Consider the following 19883-nt stretch of genomic DNA (forward strand, 5'->3'; position numbering starts at 1 on the left):
ACCTTGAAAAAGAAAACACACAAAATACAAACATACATCATTCAAGTACCCTCAACTCAAAGCTAACACACAATATAACTCACTCACTCTTGCAATCACTCACCAGTCCGTCCTCGTCCCGTCATACTAAAGAGTCCCCGCTCTGAAGCTGTATTAACTTTCTTGACGTCACCCCCAGAACGTAAATCAGCCAATCACAGCAGCTCCCTAACTGAGACCCCGGATGCACGCATTTCTCGCCAATAGAATTTCGCAATAAAAGTCCTTATCAAGCACACAGAAATCACATACAATCGGAACTGGAATAAATCTCATTATTATTATCAAAACTCAGATTCACTTATGTAACTAACAATTCAAACAATGTTACAATTTAACTACATGTAAACGAAATAACTTTCACAAGTTTGTACTTAAACTAAACAAAAATCTCTGACTAAACACAACTCAAATCCAACCACCCCATAGAAAGTAACACACTACTGACATATTATGGGAAGTTTATGGATAACTTATCAACTATCATAAAGCCTATGACTGAGTTGTTACAGAAAGACAAGCCATGGGTATGGTCTACTAAGTGCCAGGAAGCCCTTGAGAAGGCCAAGAGCCAGTTAACATCAGACACAGTGCTGACTCACTTTGACCCCCAGCTACCACTATTACTAGCGTGTGATGCAAGTGCCTATGGGTTACAAGCAGTGATAGCACATAGAATGGCAGATGGTAGTGAACGTCCAATCGCATATGCCTCACGCACGCTTAGCAAGACTGAGATCAACTACTCTCAAATTGAGAAAGAAGCACTAGGCATCATTTTTGGGATACAAAAATTTAGGGACTACTTATATGGAAGGAAATCCATATTAGTGATGGATCATAAGCCTTTCGTAAAGATTCTAGGACCAACAACAGGGGTGCCAGCGTTAGCCGCTGCCCGCCTGCAGAGATGGGCATTACTCCTCTCTGCCTATCAGTATGACATAGTCTACAAACCCTCCTCACAGCATGCAAATGCAGATGGTCTGTCCAGGCTCCCAGTACAGGGAGAAGCACCAACGAGTAACCCAGAGTACAGAGTGTCTTGGTTAGAAGCAATGCCAGTCCCAGCCAAAGATATTAAAATCCAAACAGATAAAGACAGGGTGCTCACAAAAGTTAGGCATTTTATACAGACAGGATGGCCTAAACATGTAGCAGATAAAGAATTAAAGCCATACTGGAACAGACGTGATGAGCTCACAGTGGAAGCCGACTGTGTGTTATGGGGTTTACGGGTAATCATACCCATGACACTGAGACCTACACTCTTGAAAGAGTTGCATGCAGAGCATTTGGGCATTGTGAAGACAAAAGCAGTAGCCAGAAGCCATTTTTGGTGGCCACGCTTAGATCAGGAAATAGAAAATATGGTAAACAATTGTATTTTATGCCAAGCAAACAGCCACCTGCCCACCAAAGCGCCTGTACACCCATGGAAATGGCCAGAGCAGCCATGGGAATGAATCCACATCGATTTTGCAGAAAAAGGGAAACAGCAGTTTCTTTTGGTCAGTGATGCATACTCGCGCTGGCCAGAGGTCAAGCTTATGACCAGGACTACAGCTACAGCCCTAGTAGATGCAGTGAGGGGCCTCTTTGCAGCGTGGGGGCTCCCCCAAGTGGTCGTTTCAGATAATGGCCCACAGCTAGTGTCAAGGGAGTTTGAAACCTTCTTAGAACAAAATGGTGGCAAACACATCAAGTCCGCTCCTTACAATCCAGCTTCCAATGGACAGGCAGAAAGGTTGGTCCAGACTTTTAAACAGTCTTTAGAGAAGCAGAAGGAATATGGGTATCCAGTGCAACAGTGCATTGATAGTTTTTTGTTTAGTTATAGGAACACTCCATCAACAACCACAGGGAAAACCCCAGCTGAGCTCTTTCTGAAAATACAGGTTCAAACCAGGTTGTCGATGAGAAAGCCACAATTCTCAGCACAGATGCAAGAGAAACACACAAAGGTTACTGGCAGTCCTAGAACCCTCCAGCCCAATCAGAAGGTGAAGGTTAGGGATTTTCGGGGAGGGGATGGGAAGAAATGGAAACCAGGGGTGATAGAGCGAGCGCTAGGGCCAGTGACTTACTTAGTCAAGGTAGCGGGGCAAACCCTCAAGAAACACATTGACCAGTTATCACAGATAAGACCACAGACAACACAGGAGACCCAGAATTTGATATTGCAGAACATGTGTTTGTCAGGGCTCCAGAAACAGAGGTGGTACCCAGTCGTGAACTGGAAAGAGATGAAGCACCTGCCGCTACGGAAGCACCACGCACCAGACCACAGCGACAGACGAGCACCTGATAGGTTAACTTTATAATCTGCTTAGGAGAAACATTGATTGTAAACAACTGTTCATTGAGTGTTGACTGTAATAGGAAAAAGAATGTCACTGCTGTGGGTGGAAAACGGGTTTTATTTTTTTGTTGTTCAGATGAAAATATGAGAGGTTTAAAGTTTCTGGGGAGGAATGTGGTGTATTGATAAATGTTCTATCATTCACTGTGGATACGGAACTACGTATTGTTTACATGTTGTTGACCGGATGTAACCCCGCCCAGAAAGGATATAAATATTAGGTGCAAAAGCGCCAAAACCCAGAACTGCACTCTCCAATGCCTTGACAGTCAGGTGGACATGTACAGCCGAGAACACAACAAACGTGAACATGAAAAACATGCTTTCAATCAACATAAAAAAGTCATGTTTGTTAAACAAATAAGAATTTAGTATATTGAGCATACATAATTTATTTTTAGAAAACATAACTTTAACATGTGCAACCGATGTACTTTTTTTTTAATGTAAATCCAATAGACTTTTTCGGTGTATAACATGCGCACTCATCACCAACAACTACACAGTGGGATAATACACAACCTGCACACACAGGTGAGGGACAGGTTCAAAAACCACGAGAGACTCCTGTTTCTTGCTTTACTACACCCACAGCAGTTTACTGCATACAGGCAGAGCTTCCCCAACACGGCTCTCTGGAAAGTTATGGGTGCCACTCCGACATATCCCGTCTGAAGACCGAGGTATGTGTAATGTATGCTATGCCTGACTTCAAAGGACGGGGCCCTTCTGATCTCCTCCACTTTCTCCAGCAAAAGGGACTGACCAACTCCACCGTCTCACTTGCCTGGCCTTAACCATCCCTGTGTCCACAGCTTCCGCGAAGAGAACATTCTCAGCACTGAAAAGGATAAAAACGTACACAAGAAACGGCACTGGACAGTCTCGTCTGTCAGTCTTGGCTTTAATCTCAGTTGAGAAAGAACTTCTTTTGAAGTTGAAGTCAAAGGACAAACTGTACGACCCAGCAGTTGCACACTTTGTTAAAAAGGATTGAAGGATGGACTTTGTTTTCAAATTATCTTTATTTGGTGAGTACGCAGCTTTTTTCAATAATCGGCTGGGTTTTCTCTATTTCTATTCTATCTCGAAATTATGCAACGTTTGCTGACGTCTGATGTTCTAATGAGGCATCTGTAAATTATTTTCAGTGTGTTTGTAAACGATTGACCAGAGAGGGGTATAATAGAAACTGGATTATAAGGTTTTCCGGAATCATCTTTGTGTGTTGTGAAGCCAGTTAGGACAAAGAAACCTTTAATATGCTGAACTTCCATGTGACAGGGCTCTGGTTATTATTTTTATTGCTGTTTGATTTTTTTTTTTATTATTGCCACATGTGGTCCTGCTGAAGACCCAGGGTCCAGGGCCACAGTTCGCCACAGCCATCTTGCATGGGGGCCCGGCTGTGACTTGTTACACTGCTGTGGAAAAAGCATCTTTTCCACAGCAGTGGAACCAATCTTTTTCAACCATCTTCAATTCAACCACCTTTTTACAATTAGTAGAAAAAAGTCTCTGCTATGCAGAGAAAGTTGTGTTGCTGCAATCAAGACAAACTACCGATTCTTATCAAAATAGGTCAATCAAGCCAGCAAGGTTGTATCAATGCCCTGAAGAGTTGACAAGAGTACACACTTGACCCGTCGAAGCCCTTTCCCATCATATTACTATCATCTAACAGCCTGACTTGGTTTAAAGTCTTGTCTTCTCCAACATTTATTGATACAAGGAGTGACCTTGGATAAAGGGGTACTTTGACAGCAGAGATTGAAAGAGCCCCAACTCCGCTTAAGACTGAAAGTAAAGACACTAACTGGAAAATCACTTTAAGTCATGAAAGTAAAAGTCGCCCACAAGCTTGAGTAAAAATCTTAAAAGTATTTAATATCAAATGTATTAATATATTGTAAAAAATTTCTCTGGTACATGAGTATTAAAAATCCAAGTAAAAGTAGTTAAAAAACGCTACATTAGTAGTGGGGGTATATGCTGCTTTGAAAACACGAACACACACACACACACACACACAGTTGCAAGGAACGACGATTTGAAGGATATTTGTTGTTGGGGGGGTAAAAGTAGCTATTTAATTTCGAAAATATAAATTTAAAAACCAAAATAACGTACAAATACGGCTGAGAATGCGCGTATTTGCTTCGGTACCTTTCATCGCTGCTGGGCAGCAGCCCGGGTGAAACTCATGTAAAACGGTCGACGCAACTTCCTCACCTCCCAACACGCGCGGGAAAATTTGCCTTCGGGCCTTTCTGCCAGAAAGCTTCCGGAGGGCCCTGAAGCGAACCCGAAACCTAACCAATAGCTAACCGTAACAGGTAGCTGACCTTAACATAACCGATAGCTAACCCACAATCTAATCTCCGGCTGCTGTGGTAATGGGGTTGGAAATCTTTCTGGCGGAGCCCTGAAGGTCTACACCTCTCCCACAACCTAAGAGAACGACAGTTCACAACAGAGATGAAACAGCCAGAGTTTGAGCTGATTGTACTCAACGGTACGTTACTATTCAACACAGCAATGACAAAAAAACAAAAGTAACCTTTTTCATGCGTTTTTAGTTTGTGTACATGAATATATTAGGTTGAGGTTTGTGGACCGGCCATCTCTCATTAACTAAGGTCTCGGTGTACCGGCGGGCCTCTGCTGCCCCCTAATGATCAATTTTGCAGGATGAAATGGAAAAGTTTACGGGAACTCAAAACTATCGGTTTGAATTACACACAAGAAACACTTTATTTCAGCATACTGAAATTAGTTTCTACACATTTTGAAAAAAAATTCACCCATGTAGACATTGTTTCCATCGTCCGCTCCTTTAAATACATCGAATGGCAAATGTTTATTGGGTACTTCAGTAAAGTGCAACAACAGGGACCAAAACGTTGAACTAATTACAGTCTGATAACCAACACAACAATGTTTTAGTGAAACAACGTGGGTAACTTGCACTTGACACTGCGTGGAATTCTATTGAACTTCGTTGAGCACATTTATCTGCAACCCGGTGGGCATGGTAACGCCGATGGCATGGTGTCCATCACAGCCAGATGATCCTTCATGCTTCTATTTCATGGAAGGAGAGTAAAAATGACACACTGCCACAATAAGTCTCCGCTAACTTGTAAATTGTGATGACACAGCAGATCTAATCTCTGGGATGTACTATGTTCATCCAGCTGCCTTTGAGCTTTTTGGCATTTACAGTGAAAGCATTCAAACAGCTTTTATACTGGGAGCACATCTACCGAGCATAACCTAGAAATGGATGATATCCTTTACTGCACTATGCAACAACAAACAATTCACATATTTTGTTTATTTTTGCTGCATGTGGTCTGCATCACTAAGGCTATGGTGAATGTGAGGCTATGGAGTGAAAACTACCTCAAACACTAACAGTTAATAATGTTTATTGTACATTAAACCAATATTTACATATTTGTCAAACAATTCTTCCTCCTGTGGCCTGACTACGATCTGCACAATTCAAAAAACAAATCATATGTTCTTAATCTCCACTATTATCTCTCAAAAAAGTGTTTATAATTATGAAGATGTAATCAATGTAATATAGACCTGGGAAGTTTACATGATAAAGGAAGTGTCAACCAAATTCACTGAACTTAACGTGTGTGCAATGGCCCACAAGGGACCTGCTCTCTTTTTATTTTGCAGTTAAGGTTGAGTGTCTTCCATGTTTCCGTTCCAAGTTGTCTGGAACACACAATCACTATGTACACAATGCAGCAAATGAATCGAGAGGTAACAACTGTGATGGCATTTTAGTTGCTATGAACAATTTAAATCAAGGCAATTCATAGATGGAAGAGGGTAATAGAGGTATAAAAGGAGGAGATGAGGTCTGAAGATTTGGATATATTATAATAATGTATACTGGCTGGAACTATTTTCATCCTGCAGTGGGATGAGAATCTAAAATTGAAATGATCTACAAAGCAGCACTACTATGGAAACGCTTGCAGATGTGCAGGATGAAATGGTATCATATCAATGGTAAAGTATCATGGATTGAAGGGGACAAGAGACGAAGAAAGGGGAGGAATGGAGCGCAGAGAGACCATTTTGGGGGGAGGGGGTCTTTCTTAGTAAGAACGGATGGCAGGAGGGATGTGGGCACAATCCTGTTCATCCAGAGAGCTGTCAATCACAGGGCGGTATTCCAAGGTCACCTATGGTTGGATGTGAGCACAGGCACATCAGAATACTTTGGAGCGTTAAAACATCATCAACAGAATTTCATAACAAATAGATGCTTTCTTTAAAATAAATCTGGGATTTGAGGGGGGCTGGGGAACAATCTATTCATCTTTCTTTTCATGGCTTTATTCATAAAATGCACACATGCACGCACGCGCACTCACACACACACACATAACAGTTTACCTTGCCAGTCTTGGGGTCTACGGAAGACATTGTGTGTTTCCTCCAGTGCTGTTCGAAGGGCTTCTTCTCCTGGCCCTGCAGGGGCTTGGAGTAGTCATATTCATCGATACGGTTCTGGAATACAGTATGGCCAAATGTCAGCGGAAAGAATAACAGATAATTTTTATGAAAAATAGAGGGAGAGGCAGTAAGACAAGGAAATGGACAAAAACAGATTTACAGACACAAAGATAAAAAAAAAAGTAATCCAGATTATGGAAACCCAAACCTTGAAGTCCTCCCTGGCATGAGCTCCCCTGCTTTCCTTTCGCTGCTCAGCAGACTGGATAGTCTGGACAGCATTCAGCATCAGGTTTTGAAGCTCCAGTGACTCCACCAGGTCTGTGTTCCACACGATGCCTGCCGAGGGAAGGAAAACAGGAAAAATAAGACACAAGAAGACATTCAACATTCCCAGCTCACCACAAACTGTAACTGTATTCTGAAAATTAAAAAGTAAATTGTAAGGAGAGAAGTAAATTTTTTGTTGTTTATGACAGATAGTATACCATTCTCGTTAAATGATTAAATAAATTTCTACAGCACTACTGGCATTTCTTTATATACAAAAAAAGAATGAGAGTGTGTAAGACAGTGAGAGGGAACAGAAAGTCAAAGTAAAAAAGAAACGGAAATGAAAAGTGATGCAGCACACCTCTATCAAAGGTCTTGATATTCTCCAAGGTCTGGTAGATGGCATCCATTTGATCACAGCCCTCTTTCAGAACAGAGCCGGTACGGAACACCGCGGCATGGCTCTGCATTGTCTGGATGGAGGAGCAGGGGGAAATAATTATAATTTGCATGCAGGCAGGAGTGAAGACACCTTTGTTGGACTATTGATGGAATGATTAAATGTGAGTGAAACAGTTGAGATAGACTTAGAAATTACTAAAACATTAGGCGATTGTGCATTGTATGGGACTAATGAAACCAGAGGGGAAAATTACAGACTGTTTACTAGTGGACATAATGAAAATAATAACAAAAGCAGTCATTTCCAATTCAAAATACCAAGAAAGCAAGCTTATTTATAAAGCACATCTCGTACACAGGGCAATTCAATGTGCTTTACACAAATAAAAACAGAAAAGGAACAACCATATGAAATATAATTAAAAGAGAGTGAATAAAAATAAATAGGAACAATCATATATAAAATATAATTTAAAGAGCACAAAGTACATAACGTACTTTGAAATAGTAATTAAAAAGTGTCATATAATTAAAAGACAGGTACTATAAAAGGAAAATACAAAGTACAAAAAAAATAGAATAAATACATAGTCACTTCCCTGCTGGGAGTGACTAGAGCTCTACTTCCAGAATTAAAGTGCAGTAGGAATAAGGTGCAAGTTTTAATGCTCAATCATAGGCACAAGAAAAAAGAACCTAGGTTTACAAATTGCTATATTTAGGGCACATCTAAGATCTTCTGGTAGTTTGTTCCTGTTGCATCCAGCATAACAGCTAAATGCTGCTTCACCATGTTTGGTTTGGACTCTGGGCTGAACTAACTGACTTGAGTCCATGGATCTTAGAGTCCTACTCTTCAAGCATGTCAGTGATATATTCTGGGCCTACACCATTCAGTGATTTGTAGACAAGTACCAGCACTTTAAAATCTATTCTGTAACTAACTGGAAGCCTGTGTAAAGATTTCAGGACCGGAGTAATGTGCTCTGTTCTCTTGGTCCTGGTTAAAACTCTGGCAGCAGCATTCTGAATAATCTGCAGCTGTTTAATGGTCTTTTTAGGAAGACCAGTTAAGAGACCGTTACAGTAATCAATTCTACTGGAAATAAAAGCATGGATGAGCTTCTCTTGGTCATTTTCAGATACCAAACCCTTGATTCTGGCTACATTTTTAAGATGACAGAAGGCTGTTTTAATTATTGCTTTGATATGGCTGGTGAACGTGAGATCTGAGTCTATTAAAAAGCCAAGTTTTCGGACTTGGTCTTTGGTTTTTAGAGCTCGAGACTTGAGTTGTTCATTTATAATAGTTCTCTTGTCTTTTTTGTCGAACACAATAATCTGTTTTTTTTTTTCATTATTTACTTGAACAAAGTTTTGGCTCATCCAATTATTTATCTGCTATAAATACTAAAATTAAAAATTAAAAAAAGACTAAGAAGTAGCTAACATTGCCCTGGACTGCACCTGTGATCATGAAACAAACAAGATTACTGACCCCTGTACTATTTCTGATTTAAAATTTGGTATGTCTATAAATGGGTAGGATCTGTATTTTCATTCTGGTTACTAATGATGATATGTGTATGTGTTTGTGTACCTTCTGCATATTGAGCCTGATCTCAGAGGTCCTCATACTTCCATTGGCAAACCTCAGTTTATCCAGATTGGCCACAGACTCCTCTCCTGCACTGGGTTTCAGAGGGGACAAGTTCTCTCCTTTAGGAAATAAATAATAGCAATGTCAGTAATAGGAATAAACAAAGCGAAGCACTCATTATCTGCTTAATGCTGCTTTTAATCAGTTCATATCCGATGCACGTAATCTAAATTATAGATAAATTAGGTGAATACATCGTGATGTTACTTATATGGTAACAAAGATTGTTGATAAATGTGCAGAAATCAGATAGTGGCACATCTAAGCATAAAAGATTTCCACTAAAATTTGACATCTAAATGAACAATGCACATCAATGATATACTACCAGAAGATGTGTCTTGCCAGATCAGTAGGTCATGTCTTTAATACAAAGAAAAACTTCTGTATTAAAGCCAAGAAGAAAAAGAAAATCTTTCTTTTGAGAATCGACTAACTGACAGACTAATTGACAGAGTTCCTTACCTGGTTTGTTCTCCTCAGCGATGGTGAGGGCACAGGCTCTTCCAAACACCACTAAGTCCAGGAGGGAGTTAGCACCCAGGCGGTTGGCCCCGTGGACACTAGCACAGGCTGCCTCACCACAAGCATACAGGCCTGGCACCACCTTGTCGCTTCCATTGACATGAGTGATCGCCTGACAAAGTGAGAGGAGAAACGTGTAACAATCATATACAATTTCCCTAACAGCAAACGGGAGATCTCTGAATTAGAAGTGAATGCTGAGCACATCTTTGTGTGTGTGTTTGAGTGGATGAGTGAATTTTGGCAGACATGCATGAGCACTACATTGATAAACCCTTTAATCACTACTGTGTGAGCACTTACAGGTGTTCATACCTATATCTTATGCATGCAGATATCCATTATTATCAAATGGTTTCCCTTAACTTGTGGGAATTCATCCCTCATTGCAGCATACATGGGAGTGTGTGCTGGATATCAAACTTGAAATCATCAAATATGGTAGCAGTGGTCTGCATGCAAGTGTCTACAGTGGTTTGAACATACGCACTAAATGTGTCATCTACCTGTCCCTTGTAGTTGGTGGGTATTCCACCCATGTTGTAATGGACAGTGGGCAGGACAGGGATTGGCTCTTTAGTGACGTCGACCCCAGCGAAGATCATGGCCGTCTCGGAGATACCAGGCAGCCTGGTGGCCAGCTGCTGGGGAGGCAGGTGGTGCAGCTGTAGGTACACATGGTCCTTCTCTGGACCCACACCCCTGAGAAAAGGATAAATTGAAGGGGGGGGGGTGTAAATTACTCAGTTTGATGGGGTTTTGGCCTCAAGTTGTTGTTGAGGTTGGACATACCTGGATCACAGAAATGTTATAAACATGAATTTTAGCTTTACAAGATTATTTTTAGGTATTGTTGAACTTAAAACAAATTTTTTTTTTAAATGTCTCCCTTTTTCTCTCCAATTGTATCTGGCCAATTACCCAACTCTTCCGAGCTGTCCTGGTCGCTACTCCACCCCCTCTGCCAATCCAGGGAGAACTGCAGACTACCACATCTCCTCCGATACATGTGGAGTCGTCAGCCGCTTCTTTCCACCTGACTGTGAGGAGTTACGCCAAGGGGACATAGCGCATGGGAGGATTATGCTATCTCCCCCTCCCCCCCGAACAGGCTTTCCGATCGACCAGAAGAGGCGCTACTGCAGCGACCAGGACACATACCCACATCCGGCTTCCCACCCGCAGACAGAGCCAATTGTGTCTGTAGGGACGCCCGACCAAGCCGGAGGTAACACGGGGACTCGAACCGCTGATCCCAGTGTTGGTAAAAAACGGAATAGACCGCTATGCTACCCGGACACACGGACACACACACACACGGACACACACACACACAAATTCTCTTCTTTATGGTCATGAATCTAGACTGTCGGTTTACACCAGGGGTTCTCAAACTTTTTCACACCAAGGACCACTTGATCATAAAATTTTTTTCCATGGACCACCTAACCAGCCGGCCAACACCCCCCCCCCCCCCGCCCAAAAAAAAAAAACCTTTTAAAACAGTCTATATTAGGCTTACAATAGCATATTATGTTTTATATTACAAATTATGTCTGCAGAATATTACAATACAAAATATGTAATAAATAGGCTACTAGCAAAATTAGGCTAGGCTTCTACCATATACCTTGACCTTGATTTTTGTGAGATGTATGTGTAATTAGTGTTTCATATTAATTTTGTTCAGAGCTATTGCCTTTGGTTGTGATGTGATGAATAAAACATGGGAATTTATTTGAAATACCACTGTCAGGGTGAACTCAATGTGAATTCATCATTAAAAGAGTGAACTATTAATGTTAATTTAACAAAAATTCGTTTTAATAGGAATCAAATCTTTGTACTGGCTCTTGTGAAGCTATGAAATTACACATTTCAAATAAGCACAACAGCTTTACAGGTAGCAGCAGTCAACAACTAATGGGAGGAATGCTGTTGCTTTTGCTGTTGCATCACTGACTCAATGTCTGGCTCCACACTAGAGAGTTTCAGTCTCATACAGAGGGCTACATCAATCTTGTTCCTCTGCTTGGTTTTCAAACCAACCAGTGTGGAGAACCCAACTTCACAGTTGTAGGTGGTTGAAAACGGCATTAACACTTGCAAAGCAGACTCAGCCAGCTCAGGATGTTCAGGTTGGACGAGAACCCAGAAGTCTGTCAAGCATTTTTCTCTGAACGCCATTCTCAGTGTTCCATCTGATGCAATGTCCACAAGACTATCCACCATCCGTGCTGATAGTTTGGAACTGACGCGCTCAATGTGAGGTTGGTCTCCAAATGGATTTCTGATCCATTCAAGGTCCACATCCAATTCTGGAAAGTATCTTCCCAATTGCGTGTGAATGCCTTGCAAATGTTCCTTGAAGGCTGCAAGTGTGTTGCTATCCAGAACCTCTTCAGCTTCGAGGACAAAATCGGCTAGAGTTGGGAAACAGTCAAACTCCTGGCGATCAAGACGCGCGCACCACAGATCCATTTTGATGCGAGTGGCTTTAACTTTGTCCTGCACTGTAAAAACCGTGACGGCTTTTCCTTGCAGTGCTAAATTCAGGTTATTAAGCGTGCTGAACACATCAGCAAGAAAGGCTAGTTTTGCGAGCCATTGAAAGTCATGCATTCTGCCATAAAGTTCATCAGTTTGATGCAAAAACAGCTTGACTTCATCGCGCAGTTCAAAGAGGCGGGTGAGAACTTTACCACGCGATAGCCAGCGAACTTCTGTGTGGAAAAGAAGTCTTGTGTGCTCACTCCCCATTTCTTCACACAGAACTTTAAAAAGACGTGAGTTCAGTGCCTTGCTTTTAATTAAGTTGACAATTTTTACGGCCTCGTCCAAAACCTGTTTAAGACAGGGTGGCATTTTTTTTACTGCCAATTGCTCTCTGTGGATACAGCAGTGCGTCGATGCGGCAGAGGGAGCGACAGCGCATACACGCGTAACCAGGCCCTTGTGTTTGGCTGTCATCGCCGTGGCACCGTCAGTGCACACGCCAGCACACCTCTTCCAATCAATGTTATTCTGCACAATGAAGTTATTTAGGGACTCAAATATCACCTCTCCTGTGGTGTTGGTTGGTAGGGATTGACAGAAAAGAAAATCATCGTGAACAGCACCCGCATGTATGTACCGCACAAAGCAGAGGAGAATAGCCTCGTTAGCGATGTCCGTGGACTCGTCCAGTTGGAGAGAGAAAAAAAAGACTGACACAGACGTGTCACCAGCTGATCTTGGACATTTGCAGCCATGGATGTTATTCGCCGCTTGACTGTATCATTGGACAGAGGTACTTTGTAAAGTTCCTCACTCGCTTTCTCCCCTAGCATTATGTTGGCCATAACCTTTGCAGCTGGCTTAACCAAGGTCTTGCCAATTGAGTGAGGTTTGCCAGCTTTCGCAATGAGTAGGGAGACTTTGTATGAGGCTTCGGTAGCTTTCGCGTTTTCCCCTGGCATAAAAAACTGTGTGGCTTCCTTTCTTGTGTGTCGCTCAAGCTCTTCACGTTTTCTCTCAAAAAATTGCACAGGTTTTGAGGTGTATTCCTTGTGTTTTGACTCGAAGTGACGCTTGAGTTTGGCAGGTTTCATTGCTTCATTAGCTAATATGTCATAGCACACAACACAATGAGGTTTTGGATCCTCAGCATCTCCAGTCCAGAAAAATCCAAATTGAATGTAATTGCTACTGTATTTACGTTTCACTTTTGCAGTCGCTTTTTCAGAGTGTTGTGCTAGCTAGCTCCTGCTGCAAACTGTTAGCACTATGGGACTCGATGCCAACACTGACGCGCTCAATGTGAGAAGGAAGTCTTTGCACCTTGTTGCTTACATTGTTCGTCGTTTCTCCGGATTTTCTCTTCAGCCACCGATCCATGATGTTTGTATTTTGAATGGTTCACTTCACTCTTTGTTAGATTCTACTTAATTTTCACAATAGTCAGGAGGTCTTTGATATGAAAATCCTGTTATTGGAATGGAAGCTAACTAGGTAACCTAGGTAACACAGGCTAACTGAAGAGACATGACTCAGAACGCAGGTTTGCATTGGACAAATTGAACAAAATTCTTAGGCTTATTTAGGCTACATTTTGATTCACTTTTAATTTAGAAAACATTTAGAAAACAGCTGTACTCGTAACTTTGCATTGGAACGCAGATGAAGGTGATTTGAGAAACACGATTTTTTTGCAATCCTCCCGCGGACCACTTGGGGGCACTTGCGGGTGGTCCGCGGACCACACTTTGATACACACGCACATCCACATACACCTCTAACCATACCTTCCCTCTCTAATCTCTATGGTCATGGAGCGGGACACTACGTCTCTGGAGGCCAGGTCCTTGGCATTCGGTGCATAGCGCTCCATGAAGCGCTCTCCCTCACTGTTGATCAAGATTCCACCCTCACCACGGCATCCCTCTGTGATCAGGCAGCCAGCCCCATAGATACCTACAAGAATTTAAAAGGTCAGGTGGAAATATGCCACAATCGCTGAGTTCACAAATTGTTGTTTATACTGAATAAATGAAAATGTCTGTTAACACTATCAGCACTCTCAAAAAGCCAAAGGCATGACAATCAAAACTGAGATATCAAGTACTGATACCGAGAGTGAGACTGCTTTGTGACATCTCGTTTAGAGCGGTAGGGACCCCAGCCCAATTACCCCACAAACAGTAAAATTATATCTAGACGTTTCAATAACATCAGATTAAATCCACTAGTAGTGCTGGGAAATTCTGTTGTTGTTGGGATACATGAATAATGGGGGGGCAGCTGGAAATGTGTAAAATATGTGACATATGTTTGCTTTATCCCATCAGACAGTCAAACAGCATGAGACATGGAACATGACTTCCCAAATAAGAGTTGAAGTTCTCCGTGTTTTTGACTGTACAATGAACTCAGTAAACCATAAACCAAGTCTTTGAACTGCTTCATGGTACCAAAACAGTAACCATAGCCACACTTGTTAAGCCAAGGCCCACATAAACCAATGTCAGTCCGTACACAACCACAGAGAGTCAGGCATCAAATGTCCAGCAGGGACTAATATAAATATGACCTCTTGGCTGTATGTAACTAAGATCAGTTACCATGGCACAACACTAACACATCACCCTGACTACAGTCAGACTTGATCTACTTGCCAAACCCATGTTTATAGACACCATGCCAAGTTTAATGACAGGAGAAAGGCCAATTATTATTTAAGTGCAACTAGGGAGCTCGACCACAGCCTATCCTGATTTTACACACCACACAGACTTACTTACTACTCTATAAAAAACTGGACTTAAGACATCCAGGTTGACAATAAAGCAGAAGGCCATATAAGAATTAAAATTGTCATAACGATTGTCACAATCATGATGATAAAAATCTTCTATTTCTTGGGCGATTATTCTTCTTGAAACAGTCCATCTACAACACAGACAGCAAATCAAGCACCAGAACAAGGTCTGCACGTTGCCGACATCCTCATCTACTCTAACATGACTGAACCTAACGGCCAAACCAAATCAAAATACTGCAAATGGCAAATTTTAAAAAAATGTAATGCATTGTAATGCATTCTTTCCTACCCTAATATGATGAGCAATTTTAGGAAATTATCTTGAAAATTCATGTACATGACGGAAATAACAGCAAAACCACAAGAATAAGTGAGTATGCAGGTGCATGCCTTTGTTGTTACCCTACTTTGTTGTTCTCCCAACTTCAGCAAAACATCCAACTCTAAGCCATTTTGGAGAAAAAAAAAGGTGCTTTATACTTTTCTCCGGCCATTTATCAGAGCACTATTGTAGTCCGCATCAGATAAAGTGTAGTGGTAATGGAATAACAGGAGAGGAATACTTCATTTTTGGTAACACTTTAGTATGGGGAACGTAGTCACCATTAATTAGGTGCTTATTAGCATGCAAATTAGCAACATATTGGCTCTTAATTGGTCATTATTACATACTCATTAATGCCTTATTCTGCATGGCCTTATTATACAACCAGTAAGCCATTAGCTATGAGTTTTCCCTCTATTACCTCAGAATTATTGCTTATTAGTAGTACCATCTCAATATGCTTTGCTTAGTATGGACTTTATAAGGTGGTAGTACCACAAGAAGAGTTATTCTCCCTTACTAACACTTGATGAATATGGTCTGTTCTTACATAACAAAACACAAAACTGCAAGTGTTAATAGTGTTAAATTACTGTAAATTAAGTTTCTGTTACTTAGAATATGTTCCCCATACTAAAGTGACATCTTGATCACTACTAATTCACTAGTAATTAAGTTTTTTTATGTTCCCCATACTAAAGTGTTACCTAGTTGTTACATACCATTTAATGTCTGGATAAAGAAAACGGAGAATCAAGCCATTAAAATACAATAAGTGACTCAGCAAGCTATCATAACTTGACATGAAATAGTCGTCAGGGCTATATTTTCAAAAATAAAAGAATTAATAAATACCAATACTAACTTAAACACAAAAACAATACATGCTCTTTAATTTCAATATATTGTATTGTCTATTTAATGACCAACAACAAATCTAATTTGCTTATAACTAAAACTAATCTCTCTCCAAGCTAGAGGGATTTATTTTACTAAACTACCAATCATAGCGTGCAGAAATGGGAAAGATCCTCCAGCCAACTTCTTTTGCCCACTGTCCAGGTCCAGGAAGCTTTCGGGCAAGATCATGGCTGAACCCTTTTCAACCAGACAACAACATATACCCTGCCCTCACTTAAGGAAAGTGACATGATTGTAATCCCCATTAAATTGTCAAGTTGTTGTTGAGCAAAATAGGGTTTGGCTCGTCTCTTGTACTGTCCCCTTTTACAGTTCTGAAAACTAGACTGGTTTAACCACTGGGTGTACTGTGTATGTTCTTCTAATTTTGGTAAGCAATACTTCTTTATTTCTCACCAGTTGGGTGAAACTGTACAAACTCGAGATCCTGACAGGGCAGGCCAGCTCTGGTCACCATGGCATTACCGTCTCCTGTACTGGTGTGGGCAGATGTACAGCTAAAATAGGCACGCCCATAGCCCCTAGAGACAACAGATATATAACTGCCTTTAATACAGAAAACAAAGGGCGCTAGGTTTCAATTGCAACAACTCAAACTGTTACTTCAACTGTACAACTGAAATAGGCACAGCATTAAGAATATCTCAGTTTTTTGCTAATATGCCAGCAGTCAAAACACTGTTAAATAAAATGACAAAACGGAGGGAATTGGAGTAATGAGCAATTTGCCTACCCAGTAGCAATAACAGTATTTTTTGCTCTGAAGCGGTGGATTGAGCCATCCTCCATGCAGAGAGCTATCACTCCTTTACATTCCCCATCTTCCATCAGCAGGTCCAGGGCAAAGTACTCCACAAAGTAACTGGTGTCATAACGCAGCGACTGGATAAGAGAGAGGGGGGCTGATATATACACATGTCTACAATTGAATGTATTATACAGCTAATTCTATTTCAATAATGTTAAAATACAGGCACACATGACAGACAGACAGATACATAGGTATAGTATAATAGAGAGGATGTGCGATAGAGATGGGAGGAGGAAAAAAGCAGAGAAATAAATTAAAGCTGTGTGTGTGTGTGTGTATGTGCGTGTATGCGCGCATTTACCCGTCCATAGAGTGTGTGCAGTAGGGAGTGTCCTGTTCTGTCTGCCACACAGCAGCATCTATGAGCCTGGCCACCTTTACCATACTTCAAACTCTGACCTCCAAAAGCCCTCTGGTAGATTTTCCCATCTTCAGTACGGCTAAACGGCATTCCAAAGTTCTCCAGCTGGGAATAAAGAAAAAAAAATTACATTTAAAAAAAAAAATATTTTAGCTTATTTGAAATTTCATATGAATTACAGTACAAGAATGTATGTGTGTGCATGTGTGTATGTGTAAATGTCAGAGATGGGTTCTATTTACTTTAAAAAGAAGGTGTCCTAATAACCAAAACACTATTGACACTTTTGGCACAAAGGGACTGTCTTGTCTATCCCCTTAAGGTATAGCTGAAAATTAACACATTGAAGCTTTGAACGCATTTGTGTTTCACCTCAACTACAGCTGCAGGGGCCTGCTCTGTCATGTAGTGGATGGCATCCTGGTCACCCAGCCAATCAGATCCCTTCACTGTGTCATAGAAATGCCACCTCCAATCATCTCCTTCCATGTTCCCCAAGGCTGCATTGATTCCACCCTAAACCACAAAACACCCACACACAATATACAATTTAACATTCAATAAAAGGAAAAGAAAAAGGGGAAAGAGCACTGCTGCTTTATCTATAGCCTTGCTTTATACACTTACATTGTTGAGAGTATCTCAAAACCAATGCTGTTACTCAAGAAACACAATGTGATCTGATTCTTAAATATACTGATAAGCAAGGAGAACTTATTAAAAAAAAAAAAACTTTCACGAAACACAAACTGTCCAGACACTTGACAGGCATGAAAGTCAGAGCTATATATTCTTTCATCACAATGTTATTTAATAAGGCCGTAAGTAACAAGGACTTCCCACCAATTCCCCTTTCAAATCAACGAAGAAGAAAAAAAACGGCTTTACCTGTGCCGCAACAGTGTGAGACCTGGTGGGGAAGAGCTTGGTGACACATGCCGTGTTGAAACCGGCCTCCGACAGGCCGAAAGCTGCTCTAAGTCCGGCACCCCCAGCTCCCACAACCACAGCGTCGAACTCATGATCCACAACTGGGTACTGGGTAGAGATCTAAAGACATTGACATTAGTACAGAATGACTAAGAGAAAATGTTTTGAAGTATCAGGAGATATTCTAAGTCATTTACTATGGTGAGAATATTGTAAATTGAGAAATACACAAACATTGGTGAAGGACCATAAGCAAAAAATTAAGGCAGACACACAAATTTAAAAAACAAACAAACAAACAAACAAACTACAGTATCTACATTAGATGACAAGATAAAATGGGCATCAGTTAATTGCAGAAAACAAATATGTAGTCATCCTGGTCTATTCTATCAGGTTAATTAATTACTTTAATTGTAATTTTAACCACCTTAAAAGCAAATGTAGATTGAAAGTTTGTCAGTCAAAATAATAATCATGTGTCTATAACACACAGCTCCAATTATGAACTATGAACTCTACTTGGGCAAGGCACGGACACTAATATTACAATGATAGCTTGAGTGACTCACATTATCGGACACTTTGGCATTGTTCTTCTTTCCGTAGATGGAGAAGTGAAAATCCCTGGAACCTTGGATTACAGCAGCAGGGACCTGGGAGAAAGCCACAGATGAATATCTAATAGAGCAGCTCTGCAGGGCAACACGACATTTAAGTCAATAACAGACCACGTGTCTGTCAGTGTTGCTCTACAATTTCAAAAGTTATAATGTATTAACTGCACTATTACTATTACATTATTTATTGCACAAAGATTAACGATGAACTTCAGCATTTCAATTTTTGTATACACAAGGGACTGAGATTGGAAATGGCTAATGTCGATGACTATTAAGTACATTGTGTAGACGTCGAACGAACCCGCTTTTGCCACGGTTAGTAGATCGCAAGGAGAATATTATTCAATTTGACACCTTCACTAGATTAAAGACAAAGTCAACTCTGACAATAGGTGGCTAACCGCTAACTTTAAATCGAAAATATCTGTGAAATTATGCTGATGATTTCGTTAAACCCCACGTACATTGTGAAGTAAATACTGAGGATCTGTGTATGTGGTGATGTACACGTGGAGAGTTTAAGGTTATTTCAAGGACCCTCCAAGACACTCTTCGTTATGTCACACACGCCATGGAGCTAGCTGGCTAGCTAACGCAGAGGAGGGACGTTACGCAAACCAATCTCCAGTAGTTACGAAAGCTGCAAATACGATAAAATTGTCCCATTCAAAACAACACAAAAAAACACAAATTCGGACGAGCCGTAATGAATCAGGACGTTTAACGGATTAAAGCTTACTGTTTTAGTTTTAGATGATAGTATCCTTTTGGAAAGGAGCCGGGACGCTGCACGGACACCGGCCATGGTCTCTCCCAGCGTTTTCAGCACTTCTCCGGCAGCGGAGACAAACGACTCGGCGTGAAGTC

At 41.0% G+C, this 19883-nt stretch overlaps 1 protein-coding gene across 2 annotated transcripts; it reads right to left on the reverse strand.

Annotated features, from left to right (window-relative positions):
* Window positions 1-5036: 5036 nt before the first annotated feature.
* sdha (succinate dehydrogenase complex, subunit A, flavoprotein (Fp)) lies at window positions 5037-19870 on the reverse strand. Of its 2 annotated transcripts, XM_056285781.1 has the most exons (16): window positions 19756-19870; window positions 18966-19049; window positions 18352-18513; window positions 17836-17979; window positions 17404-17568; window positions 17025-17173; window positions 16688-16812; window positions 14030-14198; window positions 10253-10448; window positions 9687-9858; window positions 9162-9280; window positions 7521-7632; window positions 7095-7225; window positions 6827-6940; window positions 6502-6612; window positions 5037-5485 (listed from the first exon to the last, which is right to left on the reverse strand). In XM_056285781.1, the coding sequence occupies exons 1-15, from the start codon at window positions 19819-19821 to the stop codon at window positions 6526-6528; spliced, it is 1995 nt and encodes a 664-aa protein (XP_056141756.1). In that variant the 5' UTR covers window positions 19822-19870; the 3' UTR covers window positions 5037-5485; window positions 6502-6525. The 2 variants fall into 2 exon arrangements, with proteins under 2 accessions (XP_056141756.1, XP_056141755.1); XM_056285780.1 differs by having other exon boundaries at window positions 5037-6612.
* Window positions 19871-19883: the final 13 nt, after the last annotated feature.

The sequence above is a fragment of the Lampris incognitus genome, chromosome 9 (genome assembly GCF_029633865.1).
Source record: "Lampris incognitus isolate fLamInc1 chromosome 9, fLamInc1.hap2, whole genome shotgun sequence".
Classification (NCBI taxonomy): Eukaryota; Metazoa; Chordata; class Actinopteri; order Lampriformes; family Lampridae; genus Lampris; species Lampris incognitus.